The sequence below is a fragment of the Aethalodelphis obliquidens genome, unplaced genomic scaffold (genome assembly GCF_003676395.1).
Source record: "Aethalodelphis obliquidens isolate GAN/ISIS:26980383/991018 unplaced genomic scaffold, ASM367639v1 scaffold2, whole genome shotgun sequence".
Lineage (NCBI taxonomy): Eukaryota > Metazoa > Chordata > Mammalia > Artiodactyla > Delphinidae > Aethalodelphis > Aethalodelphis obliquidens.
In genome coordinates this window covers 53,375,243-53,401,979 of record NW_020837946.1, presented here as the reverse complement: position 1 = coordinate 53,401,979, position 26,737 = coordinate 53,375,243, and the positions used below count along the sequence as shown (strand labels likewise).

At 35.5% G+C, this 26,737-nt stretch overlaps 1 protein-coding gene across 4 annotated transcripts in view; it reads right to left on the bottom strand.

Moving 5' to 3' along the window:
• ZNF385B (zinc finger protein 385B) overlaps positions 1–26,737 on the bottom strand; it is a 315,959-nt gene that overhangs the window by 39,940 nt on the left and 249,282 nt on the right. For 3 of the 4 annotated variants that reach the window (XM_027126890.1, XM_027126903.1, XM_027126911.1), the window contains one exon: positions 18,478–18,588. In XM_027126890.1, coding sequence (XP_026982691.1) covers positions 18,478–18,588 — 111 coding nt within the window. Of the gene's footprint in view, positions 1–18,477; positions 18,589–22,363; positions 22,403–26,737 lie in introns of all 4 variants that reach the window. The other variant, XM_027126899.1, reaches the window with a different exon arrangement.

Genomic DNA, 26,737 nt, shown 5'->3' with positions numbered 1-26,737 from the left:
GCTTTTTCTATTCAGCAACAGATCTTAGAGATTTTTTAAAACGAGTAATTAGAAAGTTTTCTAATTTTAAAATGGGTGTGTGTATTCCATTATATGAATGAACCGTAATTTATTTCAACCGTATGTTATTGATGGATATATAGGTTGTTTTTCAAAGTTGTGCTGTCACCCTTGATGCAAAAATAGACCTTAGATGATTCAAATGATTATTTTTCTTCTTTTTTACAACGAAAAATGATTTTTAAAGTGCTTTAATTGAATTAAAGCAGACATTTAAAAATATCCTAATTAGTTTCCATGCCCTGATTTGTCATTATGGATATATTATAGTTATATGTTTTCCTAAACATATTTCTGGGAATCAGGCAACAAAATGTGCACACACCCCTGCCTTGGGCTTAATAAAATTGTATGAAAATTTGAGAAAAGAAAGGGCCTTGAGATGGGCCTTCAATAATGGAAAGGATTTCAAAGACGAGATACACACTCTCAATAAGGAGAGGACTATAAGAAAGAAGTATTTGGCAAAACCAGTTTTTGTTTAGGGAAATGTGAATAATCCAGTTTGAGTGAAATGTGGGTGTGTGTGGAGTAGGAATGGAAGAAAAGATTAGAAAGACAAGTGTCTTATTATTTAGGCCTTAAATACTAGATAGTGGGAAGACAGTTAACAATACCATACTTAATTAGGTAGGTAATGAGAAGCCATTGAGGGCTTTTGTTCTAGCACACTCTGATCCAGCTAAGACCTACAAAAAGGAAAAAAAAAAGACAGTAGAGTAACTAGAAGGTTCTTACCATAGCAAGTCAAAGAGTAATGGGGTTCTTAAACACACAGATTTCAAATTTCAGGGGGCTCTATAAACCAAAAGCCAGAGCTTTCATAGAAAAGGAGCTATTCCTCCTATTAATCAAGTCTCTAGATATTCTGTTCCTTTTTGCCTTTCCCAGTGTCTATTACTCTTTCTCTTTTTTAACATTTATACTCAACTCCCCCTTTCCAAATCAAATCCTTATCATTGATGTTTAAACAAGCCCTGATCTCCCCAACCCAAAAGAAACCATCCCTCAAGCTACATTCAACCCTAGCTTTTCACCCTTTCAGCTTCCTTTCACAGACTAATATGGTCAATTAATTGTATGCACATCTCCAATTTCTCTCTCTAATATGGTCCACCTCAGTCCACTGAAACAGACATCACTAAGACACCAATGCCTTAAGTCCTAAAACCAAGAACATCTTTTATTTCTCATCTTGCTTGACCAATCAGGGGTACGTGACCCTGCTGATCTCTCGCTTCTTCCGGAAGGCACTTTTCCAGAGGCTCTTTCCAAGGTTGATGTTCCCCCACCTACATTTCCCAGCCACGTGCAGCCTCATCTTCCCCTGCCCTGTCACTGAATTGTTGACATATTCCAAGGCGCAGTTTTAAGCCTTCTTGTCTTCTCACTCCAAACTTTCCTGTCTACTCTCTGTTCAGTTTCACCCACACAACTTTCCCAGCCACCTCTATACTGATAATTTCCTGGTTTCTACCTCTCTCGTCCAGATCTCTCCCCTGAGCTCCAGACTCATAATATCCACTTGGATATCTCAAAGAACCTTAAACATAAGTTCAAAACCAAACTCCTTGTATCATTTGTCTCTGCCTTGCTGCCAAAATTACCTAGTCTTCCTTCTAGCACTCCCTTTCTGCTAATAGCACCACTCTACCTCTATTGTAAGAGCTAAATCTAGGGATCATTCTCATTGTCACATGCTACCTCCACCCTCACATTCAATCACTAAGTCCTACAGATTTTACCTCCTAGATATTTCTCTAATCAAGACAATTCTTTATATCTCAACCACAACCATCTTGGTCCAGACTGCCATCATCTTTCACCTGGACTGCTGCAACAGGCTCTTTAGCAATCACCCAAAGGCCCCTCCTGCTCAGTTACAATCTGTTCGCCACGTGGCGGCCAAAGTGATATTTAAAAAATGCAAACCTGAACATATCATTCCTCTGCTTAAAATCCTTGACATCTTTTCACTGCTCTTGGTTTAAAATCTAAAATCATCATATTCAAGACCTATATGTCCTACTCCCTACCTATCCCTAGTTTCATTTGGTAGCAGGCTCTTTGTTTTTTCTTGGAGGAACTGAAAGAAAGTGGGGCTGGAGTATAAGTACAGTGCTAGCCTTTTGCACATGCCTAAAATATAATACTATCTCTTTTCTCTTTTCCTAGTTAACTCCTATTCATCCTTCAGAACACAGCTCAAACATTACTTCCTTAAGAAGCCTTCCATGATCCCCCAGACTAGGCCACCTCCTAACTTTTTGGATTCTTTTCTTTATAGCACTTCTCACAATTTAAAAATTATTAAATTTTATAATAACATGATTAATGTTTGTCTTCCCCCGACTAGACAATAATATTCGTTAAGGCTTGTACCTGTAAGGTACTTAGTACCTTAGTACACTGCCTGAAACATCTTGACATTTGATAAATACTGATTACATGGATGAATAAATGAATGGAAAAAGATTTTTTATTACTTGACAATAGAATTAAAATAAGGGTAGAGGAAGAAAAAATAATTGGAGTTCCCTCTAGAAGTTTCAGGCCCAAATAACAGGGAAATGGTAAAATGATTAACCAAAATGCAGCTGTGGTGGGGTGAGGAAATTTTGCAGAGGAAAATGAGAATTCAGTTTGGTTATCTATTTAGGCTGCTCATGAGATACACAGTGGAGAGGTTCAACAAACAATTGAAAACACAAGTGATGGCTGAGAAAAGAGGCTGGGGCTGGAGACATCTATTTTGTAACCACATTATGAGATGATAGATGAAAGCCTGGGGATGGATGAGATTCTTGATGAATTAAGACTAGAGAGGAGAAAACCCATTTTGAGGAAAGAATCTTGAGAAACAGCTATATTCAACAGGTAAGAGGAGGAAGAGAAATCAGCAGAGGATACAGAAAAGAGGCCATCAGAAAAGCTGGATATACAGAGTAATAAAACAGAGGTCAAGGGAAGTGAAAACTCCAAAGGAAAAATAATTAAAAATACATACACACAACAATACTTCTTACTGAAGTATAACAACATCTTAAATGCTAAAATACTTTTTTTTGTAATATCAAAACAACCTCATAAAATAACTGGAAAATAATATGAGGTCTTTGTGTCCTGGAAGAATATTTGATAATGTTGCAGAGAAAGCATAATGGTAGCCATGTCTGTGGAAATAAGGGGCCTATGTATAGCTACTACTCCAAGGAAAATTATGAGGAATGCAGAAAAATAGCGAGAACACAGCAACCAGAAAGACTGCAAACACAACGTCAGGTTACAAAAACTACTCTGAATTCAATAACAAAAATGGTGACAAATAGTTACCATTTATTGTTTGCTGTGTACCAGGCACTGCACTAAGTACATTACAGACAGTATCGCATTTAATCCTCATAAAAGCATATGAGGCAGGTATTATTATTAGTCCAAGTCTACAGAGACTCTGAAAAGTTAAGTAACTGTCTAATACCACACTGCCAGAAATGGAAGACCCTAGATTCCAACCCAAGATTAAAAGATTAGGCTCTTAATTACTGCACCATCGAAGCAAGTCCCAAGCCCAGGGTCCAAACAGCCTTCACCATGGAAGATCCAAAACAGAATAGACTCTGTCCCTTATCCCCTCTGGTAAAAGATAGTCTTCATTTCCTTAGACAGGATGATCTGGAAGTGAATAAAGGTCTGGGGAGGTGACCTGTAAAGTCGTATAAGTTATAGTTTTCATTGTAGAGAATGGATTCAGTGATTCCCAACCAATCCTTGGGTTGCATAAATTAACGTTAAAAAAAAAATCCTCTTTAGGACCATGTATTCAATCAATAAATAAGTGTGCTAGGCACTGGGGGGACAGTAATGCACAAAGCATATTCAGTCCTTGAGCCAACAATTGTGCATGTGTGTGCGTGCGTGCGTGTGTGTGCATTAGAAACATATAGTAAATAGTTATATAAATAAGTTATCTTTACAAACTGTGATACATTTCATGGAGGAAAATTATTGGGTGTTATAAAATTTATTCTTGGGAGTGGGGCTAGTTTACACTAGGGAGTCTGGACAAGCTCCTGCGAGGAAGAGACATAAAACGTGAGACCTGCAGGAGGAGTAGAGACTAGACTGAAAGGGAGGGGGGAGAAGTAGCTTGGCAACTTTATCAAAATAAAAGAAAGCCATTGTGGCTGAAGGCTAGCTAACAATGGAGCGAGTAACAAGAACTGGACTAGAGATGTGCATACTGGTTAGAAACCTGTATTTTGAGGATGGTAAGAGACCAAGAGAGTGAAGATTTTGGTATCAAGAGTGACCATAATCAAATAAGTACCTCCTACTTCCTGCAAATTCCTGACTGACTTCTGCCTATGATGAGAAGCAGTGGACTAAAGCAGGGGTCACCAGTTGGTATGATTTGGGGGGTCTGGCTGCTTGATCCATCTCTGTGGAATGAGCAGATTCCTAACAGACCAATTGCTCAGCTGTTGGAAAAACAATTCTTATATACAGTGGGTCACTCACCTGTCTATCAAGATAGCCCCAGGTCAGAACACAAAATCAGTGATTTATGGATCATTCAGTCAATTTGATCAGTGCAGATAACTAAATTGGATAAGTCATCCCTCAAAACAATGCTTCTTTGGCCTGAAATATAAAACCTAGATACCATGTAAGTTAAAACACTTGACTCAAAAGATTTACTGGGAAAATGCTAACCAAGTCACAGAAAATCATTTGCTTTAAAAAAAGAGAATGGTATTAGATATTACTAAATGATTATAATTTCAGAAAAACCTCAACAATGTGGACTAATTTGGGTACAGGGCATAATGAAATGGTAAAAAAAAGTTGAAAAAGTTGAACATTTTTGAAGAAATGCTGTTAGTTACCAGAGATTCTTAGGTGATGTGTTAAAATATATAAGAATTATTTTAAATTATATTATCACTTGTATTTTAATCATTGCTCTTAAAGTGCTTACGTAAGCTTGAAAAAATTGGTTCTGTTGGTATTCTAAATCTCTATGCTTCAACCTCCTTTGCAACACTCATTTGCATTATCTTTGAAGAAAGAATTTGGACCAAACAAAAGTACAATTCAGCCCATACCTGAATTATCACAAATCCCTAATTAATGTCATCCAAATTAATAAGAATTTACTGCATTTATAAAAATGGAAACTTATGCAAAAGACAATTATTCAATGTCTAAATCTTTAGAAAACTAGTCTGAAGAGAATGCCTTTCAGATATTCAAATTTTGTATTTTTTAATCTACATCTGCACATTTAGTAATTCTATTCTGGCATTTTACAAATATAGGCATCCATCATTTCCTCAACATTTACAGATGTTAATGAATATCCCCTTTTATAACCATCTGTGTAAATGTACAAATTAACTCTTAAAAAGAGATTGTTGGTATTTTTAGTTTAAAAGTGCATATAGGGCATTTTGTTGGCTTACACAATTTAAATTACAAAACTATAATAACCTAAGTACCCCTTTAATGAGTCTTTTCTTTCCCATTCCTCTCAAATGATATAAGAAAAAGCCCAAAATTCATGACATGAACAAATAAATCATCACATAAAAGGACTCCATAGGTGTCTCTCAAATGATATAGAATGTTATTTCTTTCCAGAGCAAAAACTAGGTCACCTCAAGCTCACAGGTCAGAGGTAATGAAAGCTACATTTCAGAGAACATTCAGTGGGCATTATTAAAGATAAAAAGGAAACTATTTGGTGATTACAAGTTTAAGTCAGCATAACGTATCTCCATACTAAATGTAACATGTATTTAAAGTAGCACTGGAATTCCTATTAATGGAATAACAAACGTCTGTGGTATACTGAAGGGGAGGGAGGAGATGTCCACTTCAGTACAGGAAACAAGGGGCTGCACTATGTGTAGATAATTTAAAAACAGTAATAAAACTGACTAAAAATAGGGCTGCTTTTTATTATCATTACAGGTTGGCAATTCTAAGGTTAGAAATAAAATACTCCTCCCTGAAAAAAAATTTGTTGGTCTACGTTTTAAACCATTGTTGTGATTACAGTGAATTTTAATAATATATATGTAAACTTGAAATTAGCATATCTTTTTACTTATCTTTTAATTGACTACATGGAAGTTAATATAGAGAACTTGCTATATCATCAAACTTCCAATTCACAGTGACTCTGCTACAACTACTCATTTTGAAAGTAAGTTCCTAATGGTTAAGAATCGTTTAAGTTCATTTCAGATGCAATCAGTTTGCAAACTCTGTGCCCCTCATATTCTAGCATTTCAATAGTTGATTTGAAATAAAGAATGATAGCACAGCGACTGTAAAGACAAAACAGAACTTGAAATACTTCAATTCTCTCATTTTAGATGACTGATTAGAATTTTTATTTGTGTTTAAACTTTAAGAGTGAGACAGTGCCAACTGTGAGGTGTATTATTCTTGTTTGATAAATATAAATTTTAGCTTATACATGATGGATTTTACTGACTTTGGTTAATAGCTTTGAAATTGAAATTTATGCTTCTTTTTACGTTATTCTGTGCTTTAAAACTAAGGAGTGAAGAAGAAAATATCAGTGGTACAATTTAGTAAGTATATAAATTGTATCTTTTATATAATTTTGATTTTATTAAAATTTACTTATTTGTTACTGTAATGTTATTATTCATTACTGTGATAGAATAATATGTAGGTTTACATTTTTTCTCATTTACAAATACATTAATGTAATTAAAAAGGATCAATCGTTTCCTTTTTTGTACTGTAGTATTAGGGGTATAGTAATATATTAAAACTTTAATAAAGTCTCTGAATTTCTTTCTTGGCTTTTCTTACTATTCATGTAATTTCATAATTATTTCTGAAAATGACTTTGTCCTATAGAGGGGATGTTAAAAATGATCTGCTCTTGGTGTCAGAAATGTTAGGTATGCCACTGATAAGAGCTGAAATACACTTCTATCTGAAGGAAATACAAATTAATAAAAGTTGAATCATATTCTCAGCCCCCAAAAGTCAGAAACTAAACAGAGTGAAGAATTCTTGGGAGCTCCTGTTCACCAGATCTGTTTCCTGAGTAGTGAATACAACGTTTGTTTTCCATGTGCCCTAGAAGACAGAATTAAAGTGAGGGGGGAAAAAGAACAAGGTTTCTTTTTTCTTTCTTTCTTTTTTTTAAATAAAGATTTAGGTAAGATGAAATACTAAAAATGATTAAATCCTGGAACATGTTACCAAAGGAAGCTGTGGAACATTTCACTCTGAGGGAATGGAAGTTTCAGTCATCTCAACCATCCTCCTAAGTGATCCTGGTTTCAGGTATGCAGACAGACAAAATTTTGCATAATTTTACGCAGTTCATGGACCCCCTGCAGCCTATCCATAGACCACATCCTCAAGAAGCTCTGTTTGTTTCAGCTCTAGCACTTAATAATTCTTTAATTCTCTCGCCATCAAATGCTGACCATCTCTCAAGCCTTTCACAGTTTTACTTCTTTCTTGAACCTCTGTACAAATACAGAGATAATATATGTGGAGAGTATCTAATATAGAGCCTGGCAGAAGAACAGGCATCCGTCAAATGCTAGCTTTCTGCTGATGATAATCCTAGCCCATGTGCTGTCTGCTTTCCTAAATTTATATTACCCTACAGCAGGGTAGTTCAATATAAGTAATAACAGTAATACTGTTCTTCACATCACACAGTTTCTAAGTGTGCAACGTTTCTAAGTGTATTAGTTTTTTTCCCCTAGCTAGATAATCAGGTCTATGAGGGTAAGGAACCTGTCTTATATTTCCTGAATCTTCCTTTCTAGGCAGGAACTATTTTGACACTCTTTTCCTGTCCCTGGCTAAGCTGATAGCTTCTTTACTCCCCTTGAAGAATTCACATTGATCAGCAACACTATTTTTCCAATAAAGTTTCCCAGCTTGAAATCTTAGAAATTGGCTAAAGCAGTACTTCTTCATATGCTGTCCTCTCCCCCATGACAAGCCACGCCTCATAAAGTGCCTTTTGGCCAGTCAGGCCCTCTCGCCCCCCCAAAAAAACCCCAAAATTGATCTTTATGCTGACCGACCGTGTCTAAAGTTCTCTCTCCTCCGGGGCAAATGCTGTCACTTTATTCAAAAAGCTGCCTGAGAGATGAAAGTAATTAAAAGTTATCTCTTTTGCAAGATGTTCTAACTGTATTAAATCAGCTTCTTGCTTGAAAGCAATGGAGTAGACACGATTACTTCTTGTTGCATCCCGCTTTTTTGTTTTGTTTTTGTCTTACATAAGTAATACTTTTTTTCTTGTTGTAAAAGTTGTGAAATTATAGCCAATTGCCCACTCAAGCATACAAAATAAAAGACAAGTTATGGGAAACCAAACATGTACTAAATAAAACCTGAATACAAACTTTAAACCAGGAACTAATCGTTCAGGACACCTACAGGTGTCCAGCCTAGAAATTTTACCTGATTTCTAATTGTATGTTGCATAAATTTTTAGCTGAAGAATCCAAACCACAAGAATTGAGTGAAACATGATCTTATTGTTAAGGATTCCACACCCAGTCTTAACTAGAGAAATCCATACCAAACAAAAAGGAAAAATACACAAGACTTCAACAGTCCTCCCCAACCCCAAAGTGGGAAGATGACAAAAATCACAACAAAATGACCTGAAAATCCTTTCAGGAATCTTTTAATTTTGTCTAAAAGAGTTACTAACACAGGAATTTTACACAGGAAAAAAAGACCACCCATAATATTTTTAAAAAGGTGTTACTAATATTTGATCAGCAAACCAATATTTAATGGAAATGTACCAAAGCTTGCAGTACTGATCAATAGATGCTTAATGGTTTTCTGTTGAGAACATATTCTGATACGGGAGGGTGGGTTTTGCATTCACATTTACTGTTCTTCACATCACATTAGGCGGGTCATCCTAACTTTGAATATTATTAAACACATATAAATAGCTAAAGTAATATGTCATGTGAGGCATCTATGTGTTTTAAGAAAAGCCCCAAATGATTGAATTATGTGTTGCATAACTTCCCCATTAGTTAAATATAGGATCTGAAGAGTCTTTATAAGTAATAATGCTCACTTTTTAAAAACTTCACTTTTATCCTAATCTTCACTTTCTTTCAGTGATGAATTTAAAATTAGTCCTAAATTATCAAATACCTACTTAAAATAAGGTAGTTCTGAGAAAGACGGTGACATTCTGGTAATGTTATAGTGCTAATTTAAGGCAATTTTTAAAAAAATTTAATAAGGAACTACTATATGCTTCAAAAAGGCAGACTAAATTTTTTAAAGAGCTTTCTTAAACAGCAGCTATTGAAGCCAACTTTTAGCTCGGTATGTTCCTTTTCCCTGTAACCACGCTATATTTCTGTCATGTTGAAGCAGAAAATGTTCATCATTTTGTCAGCTCTGCCTGCAAAGCAGAGAATTACCTTCCCAAGCTCCTGAGATTTATGCTTTTAATTACCTGCTATCTGCTTCACTACCCTCCATACCTAATAATCAATACAAATAGTCTTATTTATGGGAAAAATGTAAAATGTTTGACAAAAGCAGACTATCATTTTCTAGATTTCCATTTAATGCTATCGATTCTTTGTATCATCAGTACCTTTTTTCTTAACAGAATCAGTTGGTTTTTCAAACTCACAAAATTATTCATTTATCTAATAATTTGTACTGCTTAGCAGCAGATGTAAACTTTACAGCTAGCTTTCACTTCCCAACCCAGCAATGAGAGTATTATCGCAGTGGTATTTCTTTATTTAATGATCAGCTGCAGAATTCAGTTTGAGTATAACTTTCTCCAAATCCCTTCATCATAAACTCACTTTTTAGTGAGGACCAATTTCCATGGCTTATTTCATTTCTGAATGAGAGGCCAATATTAGCATAGGTGAAACTTAGCAGGCTAGGTACCAGTATTCTTAAAACTCTGCGTCTCACATTTTATCAGCATCAATTCTTAAAAAAAAAAACCCAACAAATTACACATATATACTTATATGTAACTGTGTGTACACAATTTATATACAACTATATAAATATAAATATAGTATAAATTAATAGACTAAAGGAGCTGCTATCTACCTCAAGGGTTTCAAGAGAAATACAGTAGGTGTGCATGGGTAGCAGGCAGTGATTGTATATGTATATGTGAGAGGAGGGAAGAGTTAAGTTGATCTGAAGACCTCACATGTGTAGATATTTGTTGGACACATCTGAGAGTGGTGATGTAAGGAAGGCCAAATATTAGAAGATGACTGTTCAAGGTTTTTCTTGACATGTCAGTTATCAAAGGTGATGTCTGAAAATTCAGGAAATAAAGTATAAATTTTTGTAAACATTATGTTGGTTAGAGTTTCAAATACTATGTTCAATATACTTTTTTAAAAAAATTACCTTCTAGGGGCTTTTCAAGGGAAAAGTGCCTCAGAATTCAAAGCAATGAATCCAGTTATTAACCTAAAAAAGCTTAATAAAGACACTATGTCCATGAGAGAAAGGAAAAATAGTGTATTTGTTGTACTTTTGTGCCCGAGAAAGAGGAAGAGGGGGAAAACAGAAGAGCTAGAGGAGAGGGAGAAGGGAAGAGAAGATAGAGAACACAGGAAGGAAGAACATGATGGCTTAGTAGAAGAGAACACGTTTTGATAGGGAAAGAAAAACACTGATAACTGGTGAACAGAATTTCTAGAGTTAAAACCAGCGCTAGGCAGCCAATAGCAAAATGCAGAGTCCCCTAGAAGAGTGTGATGGGGTGATAAACAAAAAGCTTGATCCTTCAGAAAACGCAAGCAGGTACCTTGCAGCTGAGTGCCTCTTCCGCTTTTGCTGCAAGACAGATCTTCCAAGAAGGCGTCTAAGGGGTTCCTACTTCCCTGCTGCTTTGACCTTCCAGGGAAGGAACCGCAGCTGCTGTAGGGACTTGCTGCCTCATGGCAGCTGGAGGAGAGGTGCAGTTAGGCCTGGGGGCCAAAGGATACGGAGGGTCAGCCCAGAGCCCACGGAAAGGGCATTTATGTGGGACCCAAACTTGTGGCTTTCTCCCTAACCTCATGACTGCTGAGATCCCTGCTGGATGACAGAGAATGCCAGGGCTCCAGCAGAAACAACACTAACGCCTCTTAAGTGGCAGATGGCGGGTGGACACAGTTTGTTTATGCAAGACAGAGAATTTGTACTGTATTATGTAAACTGCTAAGGAAATCAGGAAGTGGGCATAAGATTAAAACTACACAAAAAGAGATATGGGCAGAAAGGTCCAGGAGAGCATATGAAATAACCTTCTCCAGATGAAAACTGCTAAGATGACAAAGATGCCAAATGCAGAAGGAAGTAGCATTGCGGGTGTATCAATTACACACTAATTGCAGTCATATGGGAATTGAGGGTGATTGTTGCGTGACTACACTTTCTGAAATCTCAGAGAGATTTACAGGAAAGAATAGGAGAGTCAGGTCACCTACAGAAATGTTCACACAAATAACTGGTCGCCCTGTCATTTTAACTTCTAAGCAAATCCTTAATTTCCTGTCCATTTGTACTTAATAAGTCTTACGTAAATCAATGAAATGGCATGAGGTCATCTCCTTATGTCTTGAGACATGAGGCAATAGAACACAGCAAAAAGAACAGTGGTCTAAAATGAGAGATAGAGATATTGGATGACCAAAACCCAAAAGAAACACAAAAACAACATAACAAAATTAAAAACTTAGAGGAACCACAAAGTAAAATTAAAAAAAAATTGAACTATAAATGATTTGATTTATAATGCTATTCAAAAAGCAATAGTGTAAATTCAAAAAATCAAGAGTTAGCTCCAAATTAGGGGTCAGCGATTAGGGACCCTGCATCTCATGCTGAATCAATTGTGTTATTAATGCTGAGTATCAAAATTTCAGGGTCAGTTCCTGAATTAGAGTATATAAAACTTCATTAAAAAGATCATTATGCTCTCATTTCGATTTGCCCATGACGCATAAAGGATCCAGTCATATGTGAAAGGTATTTATGATTAACTCTGTTCTGAGATAGCAACAATAAAAGAAGATCATCTCTATTTTTAAACATTTAAGAGTACTAACTTGCCCTGATTTTGTGTAAAAATCTGTTTAAGGATCAGTTTCCTTTATCCTTCTGCCACTGTTCTCTAAGAAATTGAGATTAATACAAAAATTAGAAATTATTTGGGATCTGCCAACTTTCAACCTAGCCAAAAAGAGAAACATCAGCCTCAAAAATATTTTAAAAGCTTGTGTTAAAAGTTCTAGTTTCTAGTCTTTTCGTATGAAAACCGAAAGTCCAATAATCTTGAGAGTCTTCTTTAAAACTAACTATGAAACAGTATAGAAGACCTATTTCTCTGGCAAGGCTTAACTCTAGAAACATATTATTTCCCAGCTAAAGGGAAAGATTCGGATTTAAGCTTAACAATTTATAGCCATACTAGAGTTGCAGTGCACTCGTTCACTGGAGAAGAAGGGAGCATTCAGGCCCAGGATAATTTCATTCAGTGCTCAGCTTAAACCATGTTAGAAAAAAAAAGGTTGCCAAGAAGAAACTAGGGACACGGGTGCTGCACACATTTGTGCAAATGTCTGGGGCTCAGTTGGAAAGACACATTATTCCTGGACTGCAATGCTTGGCCCCTGGCAAAGTTAATGGCGTCAATTTGCAAAGATTCACTTGGGAAATGTTTGTGATTAATGCTTGCTCGTTTGCATAACGCTGTATCGTGTAAATAAAGCTGTAGCCTTTTGCTTTCCCACAGTGGAGTTCTACTGAGATGATAAAAGCTGGACAAAGGGGGCTACTAGACACTTAAACTAGGTCACATTGAATTTTAATGCATGAAGTCTGCCCTGGTACAGTTTATATGGGTAATGGAGAATGTCAGAATGTAGTCTGTTTACTGAGCAAATCTGCCTCCCAGATTTTTCAATAAACATATTTTCTACACTGAAGAGTGAAGCCAATTCAGTCTCAGGCTGATTTAGAAATGTTATTAAAGAAAATAAGGATGAGCATCTTCTTAATTCTTACATTAAAACGTAAAATAGGGTAATTATAAAATAATAAACTCTCCCCCAAATAAAGAATGCTCAGTTTCAGAGCTCAGTTATGCAGATTACAGCACCATTACTAAACACTGAGAACATGTACATGTCACACTTGTGGATCTGCCATCCAGACTTTGTGGCTTTACTGCCCAGAGTCTAAGCATGACTCAGAAATTTAATTTCTTTCTCCATTATCAACATAGCTTTTGAGTGGTGACAAGGAAGCCAGTGGTCACGTGCTCATGTGTGTACATCTGTCCATGCCCCTGTTAGTAAACACAAAGAAAATTAGTGACATCGAATAAAGCTCAATTCAAAGGTGAATCTGCTCCTAGAGCAATTCTGGGGTGTAGAAAGAAGACTGGCACACCTCTCCCCAGAAGACTGACAAAAATAAAAAATAAAACTCGTAGTCATTCTTTCTGAGTCTTACTTATTCCACCTGTAAGATGGAAGTGTTTATATCCTGTCCTTCTAAAGAAATACCATGGAAATGATTTTCAGTCATAGAGCTGGTATGGTCCTCCCAAAGATCATGTAGTCCATTTTAGGTTACATTACAGAAGAGGAAACTGAGGCCCACAGTAGTGAAGTGGTTTATCAAAGTTCAAAATTAGGATTCAAATCACATTCAAGGACTCTTAATCCAGTGTTTTACACTGTGCAGCCTTTCTATGTATGGAGTAATGAAATACAGAGCAGAAGACCTGGAATACGTTCTGAGAGGATCTAATAAGGTTAATCCTTGCATGCTTTCATTCACACTGTTTACTAGTAAAAGTTGCTGCTAGACTCTGGAGTCTAGTATGTATAGGGCTTGGCATAAAATAGGAGCACAATAAATGCTAAGAAAATGAGTAAAGTTGTAAGGCAACATAGTATCATTGGAGAGTTGTGGATTTAGAGTCAAGAGGCTCAAATTTATGTCCTATATCTGTATCTATTGGCTATGAGAATCTATGTTAACTCCAAAGATAAGAAACAACCTAAGTGTCCACCAATAAGGGACTAGTTAAGTAAACTATGGAACATCTACACATAGACTACTGTATTGGTTTTCTATTGCTGTACTAGCAAATTACCATAAACTCAGTGGCTTAAAACAACACACATTTATTATCTTACAGTTCTGGAATTCGGAAGTCCAACATGGGTTTCATTGGGCTGAAACCAAGGTGTCAGCAGGACTGCATTCTATTTTGGAGGCTCTAGGGGAAAATCAATTTCCTTGACTTTTCAACTTCTAGAAGCTTTCCACATTCCTTGCCATGTGGCCCCTTCTTACACCTTCAAACCAACAATGACCAGTCTAGTTGTTCTTATATCATATCACTCTAACTTCCTCTTTTGCCTCCCTCTTCTATTTTTAAGGGCCTTTGGGCCTGCAGGAAAATCCCAGATAATCTATTTTAAGGTCAGCTGATTAGTGCCCTTAATTGCATTTACTACCTTAATTCCCCTTTGCCATACAAGGTAATATAGTAAAAGAGTCCAGAGATTAGGATGTGAACATCTTTGCCTACCACATCTATAAAAAAACAGTGAGGGAGCTTGCTGTGTTCTGATAGGGAAAATTCTCTAGGATATATTGTTATGTAAAAACAGTGCAGGGCAAAAAAAAGTGTGAATAGTATGCTACCTTGTATGTAGAAAAGGGAGGAGATTGAGTACATATTCAATCTCAATCTACATAAACAAACCCAGGAAAGATAGGCAAGAAATATTAAAGTGGTTACAAGATAGACAGGGAAAGGCATGGAGGGTGGGAGGATGGGGAATAGGATGGAACAAGATTTTTCAATGTACCTTTTAAAATTAATTTGCTTTTTGGACCACGTAAATATAGGTTTTTTAATTTTTTTTCGGTACGCGGGCCTCTCACTGCTGCGGCCTCTCCTGTTGCGGAGCACAGGCTCCGGACGCGCAGGCTCAGTGGCCATGGCTCACGGGCCCAGCCGCTCCACGGCATGTGGGATCCTCCCGGACGGGGGCACGAACCCGTGTCCCCCGCATCGGCAGGCGGACCCTCGACCACTGCGCCACCAGGGAAGCCCCAATATATGTTTTTTTAATTCAAGGGATTAATAATTGCCTCAAAGTCCTTATTATTCACTTGATGGTCAAAACATTTTGCTTTGCAGAGCCTGTCTATCATAAACCTTGTTACTTTTCTCTTAACTCTAACAGGCAGATCCTTATTTGTCAGTGGCTTTGTATTAAGCTGTTCTCTAACATGACATTCATAGACTTCATGAAAGTCTGCATCTTTTGCAAGATTTTTGCCATTTTACTTTGCGATCTCTTTGCATTGTATTATGAGATGTTTTCAGCATCAGGTATTGCTGCCGTGGGAATGCTAGAACCAAATATGGAGCATGTCTTCTGGTGGGTATTCATTTTGTAAGTGGCCAGTTAAGCAGCGAGCATTTTCATTTTATATTTGTAAAGTTACAGAGACGTTAATTTCCCTATGTGACTGTATAAATTTGGATAATAAGTGGGCAAAATTTTTAAATATACTTGGATCTATTTCAGTATTTATTATTCTGTTTTTTCTTAAAAAATCCTTTAATTATTATACCATAAATCTAGTAGTAATATTATAGTTTAATATATCTAGTAGGTATGTCTCTATGATTAATTAGTCTTCAATTTACAAAATATTTCACGATTCCTATCACATTGCATTTTTTTCTAGTCAGGTTTACTGAGGTATACTTTACATACAGTAAAATTCCTTTTTAGGTATTGAGTTCTATGAGTTTTGAAAAACAAAAACAGTTGTGTAACTACCACAACAATGAAGATTTCAAATATTTACATCACCCAAAAAAGTTCCCTCATGCCCCTTGGTGATCAATGACCCAACCCCACCCTCAGACTCTGCTAATTACGGGTCTGATTTCTGTCCCCACAGTATTGTGTTTGGCAAAAGTTTTATAAGTGTAACCATACAGTGTATAGTCTTTGTGTCCAACTTATTTCATTTAGCATACTGCCTTTGAGATTCATCCATGTTGTGGGGTGTATTGGTACATCATTTCTTTTATTGCTGAGTAGTATTCCATTGTATGGCTATACCACGGTTTGTTTATCCATTCATCAGTTGATAGACATTAGGATCAATTTCAGTTTGGGGCGATTATGAATAAAGCTACTATAAAAGACACATGTGTATAAACATATGTTTTCATTTCTCTTGGATAAATACCTAGAAGTGGGATTGCTGGGTTGTATGGGAAATGTATCTATAACATTATAAAATTTCTTATAAATAGCTACCAAACTGTTTTCTAAAGGACCTGCACCATTTTGTATTTCCAACAACAATGAATGAGAATTCCAGTTGCTCCTCATCCTTGCCACTTGGTAATATCAATTTATTTAATTTTCATCATTTTAATAGGTATAGTAGTGTCTGATTGTGGTTTGCATTTCCTTAATGGCTAATGATGTTGAGCATTGTTTTACATATTTATCTGTCATTCATATTTCTTCTCTGGTAAAGTGCTTACTCAAATCTTTTGCCCATTTATTATTTATTATTGAGTTGTAAGTTATTTAAATATTCTGCATACAAGGCATGTGTTTTACAAATATTTTCTCCCAGTCTGTAGCTTTTCTTTTCAATTTCTTAACAGTATGATAGTGTCATTTGAAGAGTAGTTTTTACTTTTGATGAAGTCTAATATATAAGCATTTTTATAATCATATTTTTGTTTCTTAAAAAACCTTTGCCTAACTCAAGGTCACATAAATTTTCTCCTATGTTTTCTTCTAGAAGTTTTATAGTTTTAAGTTTATAGTTATATATATATATATATATATGATCTATTTGAAATAATTTTTATATTTTGTGTGAAGTAGCAGTCAAGGTTCTTTTTTTAAATTTACAAGTGGATATCCAATTGCACTATTTGTTGCAAAGATTAGCCTTTCTCCATTGAACCGTCTTTGCAAGTTTATTGAAGATCAACTGACCGTATAGGTGCAGGTCTATTCTATTCTATTGATTAATATGTCTACTGTTCTTTCACCAGTATTGCAGTCTTGATTACTATAGGTTTTACAGTAAGTATTAAAATCAAGAAGCATAAGTTCTCAAACTTTGTTCTTTCCTAAAAAACTTTTTGGCTATTATAGGGCTTTTCTTTTCTATGTATATTTAAGAAATAGCTTGGCATTTTCCACAAAAAAGCCTTCTAGGATTTTTATCTGGGTTGTGCTGGGTCTATAGATCAATCTGGGGAGAAATGACATCTTAACAATAATGAGACTTTGAATGAATTGGTACTACATATTTCTCAATTTATTTAGGAACATTTTAATTCTTGAATAAGGAATTTGAGAAAGATTTTATCAGGTGCCAAAAAAAGTCATTGGATTTTTGGTTGAAATTGCATTAAATATATTTTTATAAATCATGAAAAGCATATCTCCTCTTTTCCAATGACTATAATTTTCATTATGCTTCCTGTGTAGAATTATCAAAATATCATTTAATGGATATTCAAACAAAGATATTTATTATTTTAGTATTTCCAAAACTCATGAATCGTATAATATACTCTTGGCAAAATGATTTCTACTGTGAAGTAACTTGGGAAATATCACATACAATATGCAGCCGCCAGATTCAGATTTGCATTGCTCATTGGCTTTACTTGGTCATTGGGTATTATAAATATTCTAATATTATTTATTTTGGTTTTATGTTATTTTATTCTACATTTTAAAATCGACTTTCGTAAAATATTGATTTGTACCCTTTTCTTGTTATCATTTTTCTTAACAGGATGGTTATGCTTGCCAGATAAAATAATTTACAAAGCTTTCCCTGTATTTCCATAGTCTGGGAAAATATAAATTGTATAATAAATTATTCTCTCAGGTATTTAATATGATTTGGCACACACACATATAACGTGACACTTGTTATCAAGAGTAATAACAATGGTTTTCTTCAACATTCATTGCATTTTTTTCATATTTTCATTGCATTATAAACTTTTAAAAATATTTTCTGCTATTCAAGTATTTTTGAAAAGTAAATATAACTGGTGGGATTAAGTGTAAATGGTATAGGTGAGACTGATTACATAGAGAAATCCTTGATTTTTGACATTAGCCACTCTGTTATTCAAGTTTCTAATGTTGAATCCAAATCCCTTGAAAATCTAGCACACTGAAATAAGTGGGTCATCAATTGGAGGGGCTGCTAGAGAGTATGTAAATATGAAGAGATGTACATATTCAGAACAATCGGACTTAGAGCTTGACAGACTACAGAGCGCAATGAAAAGGTGATACTCACATCCGAGTTAAAGCGAAGCTGACAGACATTACAAGAAATAACTTGTTTCTTCTTTGGGGCAATGGACACTCCAAATGTGTGGTTAATGACTGCTTTTTGCACAGGATCCATCTAAAGAGCAAATGATAAAATAGTCAATTTATAACTTCAAAGGATAGATAATAGTGTGCGCAAGTAAAAGTAACTGTATTATTCCTTAACGTTTTAACTTTTAGTTCCCAAACAAGGATAATAAAGACTCTCATTCGATAGTAATGTACTTATTTCCAGGAATTAAAAATAGAAACAAAAAAATTGGTTTGAAATCGTAACACAAAAAAATCACAGGAGAATCACAACATTTCAAGAAATCTTATATCTATATAAGAAACCTTGAAAAACCTTAAAAGAATCATAGAACAAGAAAACTTAAGATCTAAAGATCAGGGTTAAAATTAACTTGTTAATGTTTTCCCTATGTGAGGTAATAATACTTAAGATGGTCTGAAATGATTTCAATGACGACTGTTACAGATGTATTTAAGTTTCTTAGTTTTTTATTTGCGGCAAAGTCATAAATGACAGGCTTTATCACAGCACAGATAATGTTGACCTTTACTTTAAAATAATTTATTATTGTTCATGTACTCTAGATATTCATTCTACTGGAAATGCATGTCACTCAAATGCCTATAACAGATTGGTTAATATGCAACCCCTGCTTAAATATTGATCAAGTAAAGTTTTGACTTATAACCTGTGACTTTCTCTCTTTGGTTTGCATTTACCATAAACAGTCAGAGAAATATACAGTGATACCATAGAAAAAGTATGCCACAAAGCCATGAAAGTATTTGGAAAATGAAAGAACACTATCTGCAGAGCCTATAAAAAGAGAGACACAGCAGTGATTCTCTTGTGTACTCCAGATAATAATCTCCAGCATTAATGTCAGACAACTGGCAGTTCAAAAAACAATGACGAACAAAGCATAACTTATAAACAGATGTAACATGAACAAGGACAGATCCATTGACACCATTGTCTAGGAAATCTCCAGAGGTTAGAATTTAGGACTGGATTAGTTGATGATATTTGGTAGAGAGGGGAAATGAATACTATCCCTGATGAGGCGTATGAATCAACAAAGTGCAAAATCAGCAGTTAGAAGAACTTAAATACATTAGAAAAGAGGGTGGATTACAGAATTATTGAACAGTAAAGTAGCCTTTTTTTTTTGCTACAAGTTTAAGTGAGATGACAGGACAGTGTATTCCCACTATAAAGAAAAGTTATGTGGTTTGGAACGCTTAAAAAAGTCAAAGAGGGGAGTTTTCTGGAGTGATAGAACTATTTTATATCTTGACTGTAGTGGTGGTTACACAAACTTATACATGTGTTGAAATTCAAAGAACTATGCGCATTCCCAAAAAGTCAATTTTATGTATGATAACTTAAGAAGTGAAAAAGAAAAAACTGTTAAGAGTATTATGTTTAACTACTTTGGGATTGACATATATACACTACTATGTATAAAATACATAACTAATGAGAACCTAGTGTATAGCACAGGGAACTCTATTCAGTGTTCTGTGGTGACTTACATAGGAAGGAAATCCAAAAAAGAGGGGATATATGTATACATATGGCTGATTCACTTTGCTGTACAGCAGAAACTAACCCAACATTGTAAAGCAACTATACTCTAAGAAAATTTTTTTTTAAATTTAACCACTAAATGTAAAATATTATTACTAGAAAATCTGGGGATTTGTTTTGCTCAAGGTTGTAATTGATTGTATTAAATGAGAATTAAAAAAAAACCCTCTATGGGCAAAGAAAATCTCAAAAGATCAGAAAATAAAACCTTAGTTCACTTTCTTACTAACAAGTGCATACACTTAAAGTCTCATCCATTTGCAAAACGTGAACCTGTACTTTCTGATCTACTAGAGATGGCAAATCAGTTTGGACAGGCTTAAAAATAAAATAGCCTAACTATATTGGCAGGATGGAAAAACTACACTGTTATGCAAAGTTAAAAAAATAAGAGCATTTTATTGAGATATTTTCTGTTCTCATGTTCTAAAAAAATACATCTAGTGATGTGTGAGCTATATAAGATAAAAGTATATGAATATTTCCTAATCATATTTTCTGCATGCCACTTTTATTATTTTTGCTGTATCTATATACTATTGTATATGTTATTATTCACTTAACATTTTTTCTTTAAAGCAAATTAAAATAGACTTTTAAAAAACAGCAGCAATATGCATGAAAACATAGTTTTAATGTATATCCTTTCCTATTACTCATTTCAAAAGTATATTGAAAGTTACCATTAAAAATTAAAACTTCCATCATCTAAAATAAATGCACTATCCTAGTAATTCCCATACTGCAATATGAAAACATAGACAAAAATACATCTACAAAAATTTAGCTCCAAATTTTTAGTAAACAAAGATATCTGTTGAGAGCTCCAACACAACCCTTGGATATAAACATTCTCTTTACATTTTTGAAATTGTTAGCTGCCTACATAATTTTTCAAGTAACCCCTGATACAAATTTGTCTACTCAAATCTCACATTTGTACCCTACCAGCCTGAAAGTACTGTTTATGTTCCCCAAGGCTGAGCATTCTCTTCCTGAAAGGTGAGTTGTGGCTGAGCACCCCCAATACTAAGGCAGGCAAGTTCCCAGCCATCTGCTCCATGAAAAGCAAACTAAGGAGGTTCCTTCAAGAAACTCTTAACTAGAATCGACTTCTCTACTTTACACATATAATCCTACCTGTCCTCATAAAACACAGTCCTTTTACCCCCTTCCTTGTCACCTGTCATTAACTCCTGCTGCCTTTACATCCTTTGAATGACTTACCACTAATCATATGAAAATTTTATCTTCCATGTTTCTCACTTGGAACAAATTTTTCTATTTTCCACTTGATTCTCTATTTTGTTATAGGTATTTCAAGAAAAGGTCTACTTTTTTCTAAATCTTGTTTATCTTTCTCTGTTTATCATAGAGTTATATAATTATACTTCTTATTCAAATGTCACTTGGGAGGACATGATTTAGTTGAAAGAAGACTTTAAATGGTATAAGAAAGAACGTTCCATTGGCCAATTCATCTGATATCTTGAAACAGACACTGCCCAGCTGATGTTTTGAGTATATGCCATCTGATGCAGTAACTACAAATACCTGGGTCATTTCAGTGGAGTCCATAATTAGCAATAACATAGAAAAGGCTTTCAGATCTTTCTCTTTTTTAAAAGTATAAAGTAGTAAAATCCTGAATTTTTTTCTTGTAGCATTCCTACAATACTCTAAAAATTAGATAAAAATAATAAATATGATGTTAATTTATATTAACTTAAATTTTTTCCTCCACTAATGCAAAATCAGTTTTCTCTAATCATAATGAGATATGTATAACTAAATCAATGGCAAGTCTTTTATTCAATCACCAATTTTCAGGATGAATAAAACAATCAAGATGAATAAAAACATTCTCATAAACCCTAAAATGTGATAAATACATGTGATTCAATTTAGTATAGTCAAAACTATATATCTATACCATAATGATTTCATATGTAGAGTACTCAGCAAAATTATTGGAGGTACTACAATTATACAACAAACCCTTGAAGTTTTAAAGATTTTAATAAAGATATTTGAAGTGTTTTTAAACATCTTTATTAAAATGTTTATATCACTTTTAAATAAGCAATTGCCTTGTTAAATACTCAGATTAGGTCATACTAGTTCACACTGCACAAGAAAGCTGTCTGTGGATTGAGAAGATTGTTTCACTGGTAAACAATGCTAAAAAAAGCTTTTCTTTAAGGAAAAAAAACCCTACCACATAGCTCTAGCTACCAATATTCCTTACCTGGCAGAATTTATTGGTCCCAAATAAGCCTCTTCTTTTCTAAAAAAGTAAAAGTCAGAAGTAGTCATCTGGAATTTTGAGGCTAGCAAGCACATTCACACAAAATTTTTAAAAATCCAGTTTCTTTGCTCATCTCTGATTAAAAAGCCTGAAATGCTTACTAACTAAAAAGCAGCAAGAGTTAACACTTTCCACTTTTGCTAATGAAAGTCATGTAGAAATGAAAAACAAAACCTATTAGTGCAATTAACTGGTAGGTAATAAAAATGAAAGATGGGGTTGTGGCTTTTACCAGGAATTGAGGAGATGATTGCAGGCTACGTATGGACAAATTAACTATTCTATTACAGTACTTATAAAAGGAATTAAGGAAGGTGGCCTTATCACACCATCTATTATATTTTCAATATCAAAATAAGAACAGATATCTTGATGTATTCACCAAGTTTATGGAAATACAAATCTGTGTGAGTTTTTTTTAAAAGATCTACTTTCACTGAGTATTCCAAAAAGTAATTTATATCCACACAGAGTAAGCAATCATATAAAAACACATGCAGTTGCAAATAAAACCTAGCCACAGGGAAAAGAAACAGTGCAGCATTTCACTAAAGTCAGGATGACGACTATGGGCGGGCAGGGAATCTAAGGTAGGGACTACATGATCAAATGATAGTACTAGATGACATTTATATTTGAGATAACTTTCCTTGATGGAATTTTAGGCAAAGAAAATAAAATTACAAACCTTTCGCAATAATTTTCAAGGGGATGAAGTTCGAATTGTATTCTTGTAAGAGTCTTACAGTGACTTCACTACCCATCCAGTGGGGCTGGGTGTGGGAGTAAAGCAAGCACCACTCAATTAAAAAGCAAAAAAGATGCTCAAGAATGATACAAGTCTTTCTTATATGTGGCTGGGTATCCATAATATTCTTAAAGATGAGGACATTTCATCTTAAGCTTAGCTATCTGCTTTAACCAACATTCTAAAAAGCATTTGGTCACCACTTATACAATATAGTAGGCAATACTAGCTTTTCTACTAAACAGAAGTAGAAACCAGGTTTTTGACTTTAAAAAGTTAAAGATCAATCATGCAACAAACATTTCTGGAGGCCTAATATGTTTCAGACATTGTCCCAGATTAGATGGGGTAGGATGAGTCAAACACAAGAAAGGACATTATTGTAAAAGTTAAAAAGTGAAAACAGATGGCGATTAAGCAAAACACTGAGGCACGAGAAAGCACAGAAAGGTCTGTCCCCTCTTGCCCCACCCCTACTTTAGACTTTCCCCCCCTTTTCTGATTTTCTCACAATTCAAGCATCCAGGATCCTCCCTTTAACAGTGACATCAATGTGTTATCCTCCTGGGGTATTTGCCTTTTAATTCCTTTCTCTAGCTGTGTAATAATAATAATAAACATCTTAATAAGAGCAGCTTAGACTTAGAGCTCTCACCACGTGCCAGGAACTATACTAAGGGATTATCTAGTGTACTCTCCACCATCACATGAGGCAGATACCATTTTTATCCTCCTTTTACAAATGAGGAATCCGAGGCTTTGAGAGGTTTAATAACTTCTCACCCTCAAGTTCGTAGGTCTGAAGCCAGGAGTCAAACTCAGGTGAGAGTCTCTCCCCCAACTCTTCCCTGCTAACTGACCACCAAGCAGGGATGCTGGGTATCATGTGTGGCACTGCTGTAGAGTGTGAGAAATGGGAAGAAAGGAGGAGTGTTCCTAGAATTTCTGCAGCCTGGAGGGCAGCTGTCTAGTCAAGCTACACATAAGGCCTATTGATGGCTTTTTTTTTTATGTATTTTTTTCTATTTCTATTTTTTAAAATTTATTTATTTTTGGCTGCGTTGGGTCTTCGTTGCTGCACCTGGGCTTTCTCTAGTTGCAGCGAGCGGGGGCTACTCTTCATTGCAGTGCGCAGGCTTCTCACTGCGGTGGCTTCTCTTGTTGCGAAGCACAGGCTCTAGGCACATGGGCTTCAGTAGTTGTGGCACGTGGGCTCAGTAGTTGTGGCACACGGGCTCTAGAGCGCAGGCTCAGTAGTTGTGGTGCACGGGCTTAGTTGCTCCGCAGCATGTGGGATCTTCCTGGGCCAGGGATTGAACCCGTGCCCCTGCATTGGCAGGTGGATTCTCAACCACTGCGCCACCAGGGAAGCCCCTACTTGGTGTTTAAGTAAAAGTTTCCTGGAGAAGTGAGTCTCAGTTTTTCTCTTTCTGACCGATTTATGCCCTTCTTAAGATAAGCCCATTTCTTCTTGGGTTACTTCAGGAAAGCCATAAATAAAAATTGGGGCTGTCCTGTCCTCTTTCCCTGTTGTAACTGTTGGGCTATCACACAGAAAAAAAAGAAAGTTCCCCGAATACTTAGAGATTACACGTAGCAGGTGATGGTCATCACTTGCACCTGTCCTTGATTTCTGCAAAGCAGATCTCAGCTACTAAATCCTTGTGATTTAGGGCTTTCTGGAAGTTTGGCAAAGCATCAGTTTTTTAAACTGCAATATTGTAAAATTACAGTAGTACAAAAAGAATGACTATTTCTTCATCCCTTCCTTTTTCATTGTTGGACTTATGGAAAAGAGTGAGACAATAGGGTCTCATTAGAACTTCAAATATTCATGAAGTGACACTTTTAAAAGTGATAGCTTATGTCACTGAAGAGCAATATTTCTCTGAAGTTACTTCAAAAAAGGTTTTGCCTTTTATATTTAAATGCTCTGACCACATACCTTTATTATTACTGTTTTACTTGTTTCAAATCCTTGAAAACTTAAATAGAAACAAAGCAGACACAACGGTTGCAAGACAAATTCCTTTTCTCAAAGAACAGGAAATACAAACAACTGCATATTGTTGGCAATGTTACTTCAACCACACAACTCTGTACTGTTTTGGATTTCAAATCAGAAGTCTCAATAAAAATAAACCACATGAAACGTTACACTGGAGCTGTGTGCTACTGTGAGACCTGCCTTTTTGCATCTGGAATATGTAAAAGTTGAGATTTGCTATCCTGCCACTGCTTTTCCTACCCAGAGCATCCTGACAGGGGTCCACCAGAATGCTATAACTGTCACTGAAAGGAAGACAAATGACATGCCACGTTCTCCACAGACTGTTGATTCAATCAAGTGCCATATTTAGCTCTTTGCTAAAACCACACATTGGCTGTGACTTGGAAACAAAATCAGCTGTGCCCCTGTACCGCAGGGATACCATTACGCCACCAGAAAGTTAACCAGAAATGGCATAAAGGCTAAAATAACATGCACTTAAGAAAAAATAGGTCACATTGATCTAAGTCTCAGATCCAATAAAGCTATTATTATATTATTACTACTACTATTTTATCAAAATGTTGTAGACCTTTACATATTTTGAGGCTGGTTCACAATTAGAAGGATCTGATTGCTGCAGAAACTAAGTGGGATCCCGGGATCCCTTTCCAGAGCCTCCCTCGTACTGGTCAAAAATCCCTGTAGAGGGCTTCCCTGGTGGTGCAGTGGTTGAGAGTCCACCTGCCGATGCAGGGGACACGGGTTCATGCCCCGGTCCGGCTGGGCCCGTGAGCCATGGCCGCTGAGCCTGCGCGTCCGGAGCCTGTGCTCCACAACGGGAGAGGCCACAGCAGGGAGAGGCCCGCGTACTGCAAAACAAACAAAAAATCCCTGTAGAAAATATAAGTGCAGTCTGCCCAGAGATTTGAAGCAACCAAACAGAGTAGAGCATAGATTAGAATTTCATTTTCTTCTTTTCTTTCCTTTCTTTTTTTCCTTTAAAATGAATTTAGAAAGTTTGATACCTTTCACTCAAATTCCATATTGCCAGGCCTTCTTTGAAAAGCTCTGGGATTCATCAAATAAGCGTTATATATTCCACTGACAAAAAGAATGACTAGAATAAGGAAAAAACACCCTGGGATCTATTTTGAAGATCTATTTTGAAAGGAAACTAAACTGCATTTTCCAGTAGTTTTTTGGGAGAAATTCCACCTTGGTTTCATTTCTAGAAGAATAAAAAAGAAACATATACAGAATGTTAGAGATGTGTGTTTCTGCCATAAAGTAATGTCTTCTTTCTAGAGCACTCTGATAATAAAAAGTGCAACCTTTTTAGAGATTATTTCATATCAACTTAGTTCTGTCCTTGGGAATTTTTGCTCCTTTCCAACACGTCACACTTTTATAAATGTATAATTTTCAATTTGCACACTGTATTTTATTGAAAATTGATTCATTTAACAATAGTTTATTAAATGGCTATCATGCGCTGTTTTAGGAGCTGGACATACAGTAGAGAACAAGCCTTCAAAAATACAACATTCTAGTTGGGGAGACCTATATAAGCATC